This window comes from Penicilliopsis zonata (genome assembly GCF_001890105.1).
Source record: "Penicilliopsis zonata CBS 506.65 unplaced genomic scaffold ASPZOscaffold_12, whole genome shotgun sequence".
NCBI classification, from domain to species: domain Eukaryota; kingdom Fungi; phylum Ascomycota; class Eurotiomycetes; order Eurotiales; family Aspergillaceae; genus Penicilliopsis; species Penicilliopsis zonata.
Window position 1 is genome coordinate 491,687 of NW_019208921.1, and position 3,538 is coordinate 495,224.

Genomic DNA, 3,538 nt, shown 5'->3' on the forward strand with positions numbered 1-3,538 from the left:
GAGAATGCCTTTTAATTTCGCCTTATGCAGCACGCGTAGTATATGTTATGCTAAGATTATATTAATATAGGGCGTGATTATGACTTATTATTTAATATTCTTTAAGAGCATAAAGAACTGTTCGCCTTAGTGGTCCTAAAGAATCATCCTTAATTCTAACTATTTAATAATAGGGTTAGTAGCTTTTAGCCATGTCTATCCTAAGATAACGTTATATTTAAGGTTATTAATAATCTAGGTAGGGGTTATTCTTATTCATCTGCCGAGGCGTAGCGGGAGGCGTACTTAGTATATAGCTAGAATATAATCACTATTTAGTAGCGTCATATCTAGCTAAGTGCCCTTATTAATCTATTAGGATAGGGTATAGGTGAGTTTTTAAAGTACCCTGCTGCTCACAAAGTTGTTAGAGGCTCTACTATTAATCATATATTTAACCTTTAATTTCCCCTATTCCCTAGTGCTGATCTCTCCTCTAAAGATTAGCAGCCCTCCGCCTAGCATATTTATTTATACTAGTATTATTTAGGTTATTAGTTTATACTTTCTTTTTTATATTTTTCACTTTTCATCTCTTCATGGGGGTGGTAATCCCTGGGGGTCTAGGATATTAGGGAGGTTAATATTAAGGACCATAAAAGCCTTAAGCATTCGCGCCGCCAGCGCTTCTAGTTCTAGCGGTTAACTCTATTTCCCTCCCTTAGGGCCTTTATTAAGGGGGTTGTTATTAGGATTTCACTTAGTTAATAATCCTTTATATAATATCTAGGTTTCCTATATATAAAACAGAGTCCTCTCGCGCTAGTGATTAATTATTAGGGGTGCAGCATATATCTATTTATGGGGGTAGGCCTCCTGGGCAGGGCATGTAGTTGCCCTAGGGTGTTAATATCTATAGTATCTAGTGCTCTTATTAGCCTGTAGACATGTTGCGCGGCGACAACCCCTTTCTCATAAAGGGTAAATTTTATAATAACCCTGGCTAAGGTGGTTAGTTTATTAGATTTGCGCACCTACCACCCTTAGAGTTATTTTTAGCTGCCCATGATGAATTGTCAGATAAGTATATTCTCCGCCAGTAAGGGATTAATCTAGTTTATGACTTCCACTAGTTTATAAGTATATACCTAAATAGGTTACTTTTCTTAGGTAAGACTCTTATACGCCTCCCAGCAGTGTTCCTCACTAAGGTGTTTAGTATAGTTATTAGTAATCTACTTCTTAAATTTCGCCATAATTTTAATGGGGGTGCGGAGCTTATTATTAATAGAGCTTTATAAATGCCTCTATTATTCGTGCACCTTGCTATTAAGTTTTTATTTTACCACTAGGACCTTCTCTCTATTAGTGGCGAACTTCTTATATAAGACTTTTTTATCTTAAAAGTATTTATCTACTCACTGCAGCCATTTTTGGGCGCCCTCATCTTAATATTTGCCTATATATTTAGGGATCTAGTTAAGTTCTAAGATCTTTTAGTAGGGGCGTCTACCTTAGTTATTAAGATTATTAGTTAACTTTTAATGGCTAGTTTCCCTAGCGGCTGCTTAGGTGTTGTTCTGGGGACCTGGCTGCCTAATAGTTGCTTAGTGAAGGTTATCCTGGAGTTAAGCCACCTGCGCGCGGGCGGTCTTAAGTTCCTGGATCAGGTGGTTTACTTAGCCTCTTTTGCCTTAAAGCACTTACTCTAGGCGTCTAAGAAGAGGGCGAACATCTATCTTATCTGTCCTGATGGTTATGATCACTAAGAGGATTTTAAACACCTCAGGCGATAGGTGGTTCTGCACATTACTAATAAGGTTTATTATTAACTTATAGTAGAAGATTAAGTCTTTTATTTACTTAGTTTCTTTAGTAAAGATGCTTAATGATTCTTCTTTCTTTACTTAAGGGGTCTTTCATCCCTTTTATCCTGCTTTTAAATCCTATTAATCCTCAGATGTTGTCCGCGGAGCGGCAGTCCATTAGGGTCAGCATAGGGGCCAACCCCTAATATAATATACTACCAGATATAATATTCGAAAGCTAACGGTCTCTAAGAAATCTCTGTTCTATTGCTACCATGGGTCAGAGGGAAGGTATCTATATACCTCCCCTTAGCTCATTAAAAGCTGAGCAACCCGGTGGCAATAGAACTCTATAGAATCAATTAATCCCTAGTACAGAGCGAAAACTCTACATAACCGCTCCACCAGGGTCAGGAGATTTCGCGTCGTCGGTGAGCAGGCACCCTGGCGTTCCGCCGAGGTGATCCCGCTCATGGCCGCACGGGAGTTCGCAATATCGCTCGCTCGCGATATCACACTAGTAATGCTGATGACTATAATAGCGTTTAGTAAGGTATTTAGATAAGCCTTAAAAGCTAAGGAGAATCATAATGATATCCTAAGTAGTCTAGTAAGAGAAATATATTGTTCTTTTTTCTGTATAGTAATTGGCTACTAAACTTTATTAGTCTCATCTATAATGGTCGTGTAAAAAGTGTGGCCCAAACCTAATATAAATATAGAGCATAGACACCTTTAGGTGCTTTTAATGTTATAGTCACTATTAAATATAGAAATAGATTTTAGACTAGGTCTGCAACAGCTGCTGTAGTTTACTAAGCCTAAAATCTAACTCACTGCTGAATAGAAGCTGAAGTTCTAGGGCACTACTTAAGTCCACTTAGATGATTTATTCTACATAATAAATCAAGATTTAAATAAAGCCAAGCTTAATCAGCTGCGTTGTATTTTTCATAAAGAAGGTTATTATTATCTAGATGTTTATAATTATATTACTACTGTTATATCTAAGGAGCATCTTTAGGCCGTACTAGTATCTTTATAAGCCTTACTAACTAATGTCGCTAACTTCCTGCAGCTAAAGTTCCTGTTTAGACAATTATAATATTTATATAGATAATATTATATCTAAGTTAGAAAAGAGCTTTTACCACCCATAGAGCGCTAGTGGGCAATTAATATTTATCTAGATAATAATTTTAGTATTTCTTTCCATCTTAAATATAACTAACTACTACTTTATAGATATTAGTAAAGAACTCTAAACCACTCTTCTAGAAGAGTACTGCAATGAAAAGCCTCCTAGTGATGGTGATATTTACCAGAAAATTCGCCAGTATAACTGTAAAAATGATGACCATTTTTAAAAGCAGTGGTGGTCAAGGCTCTCAGGAAATAAAGAGAAGTGTTTAAGGGTATTACTACTTTATAAAAGGTTCCGCAGTGCATTTAATAGCCTACTGGCCATCCCTAGTCTCTAGGGCGGGTTACATATCAGATCCTTTAGTACATTAATGGCAATAAAATGTGATGAGGTAGGGCTTTTCTCAGGTATTTTAATTTTTAACTGATGGCCAATAAATAGGAAATACTTAATTACTTAGGCTTCATCTGGTTATTCTAGTCTTCACTTATAGATAATGACCTAAATATGCTAGTAAGGATTAACTAGTGAACAGTTAAGGTACTATAATCTATGGCACCATATTTTTCAACAAAGGATGCAATAGATGTTTATAATCTTATGATTA

The 3,538-nt window shown here is 36.3% G+C and overlaps 1 protein-coding gene across 1 annotated transcript; it reads right to left on the minus strand.

Moving 5' to 3' along the window:
- Positions 1–2,120: 2,120 nt before the first annotated feature.
- Positions 2,121–3,255, minus strand: ASPZODRAFT_27045 (hypothetical protein; the record flags this gene model as incomplete). Its single annotated transcript, XM_022728073.1, has 2 exons — positions 2,121–2,320; positions 3,249–3,255. The coding sequence occupies 2 exons, from the start codon at positions 3,253–3,255 to the stop codon at positions 2,157–2,159; spliced, it is 171 nt and encodes a 56-aa protein (XP_022579524.1). The 3' UTR covers positions 2,121–2,156.
- Between the last annotated feature and the right edge of the window lie 283 nt (positions 3,256–3,538).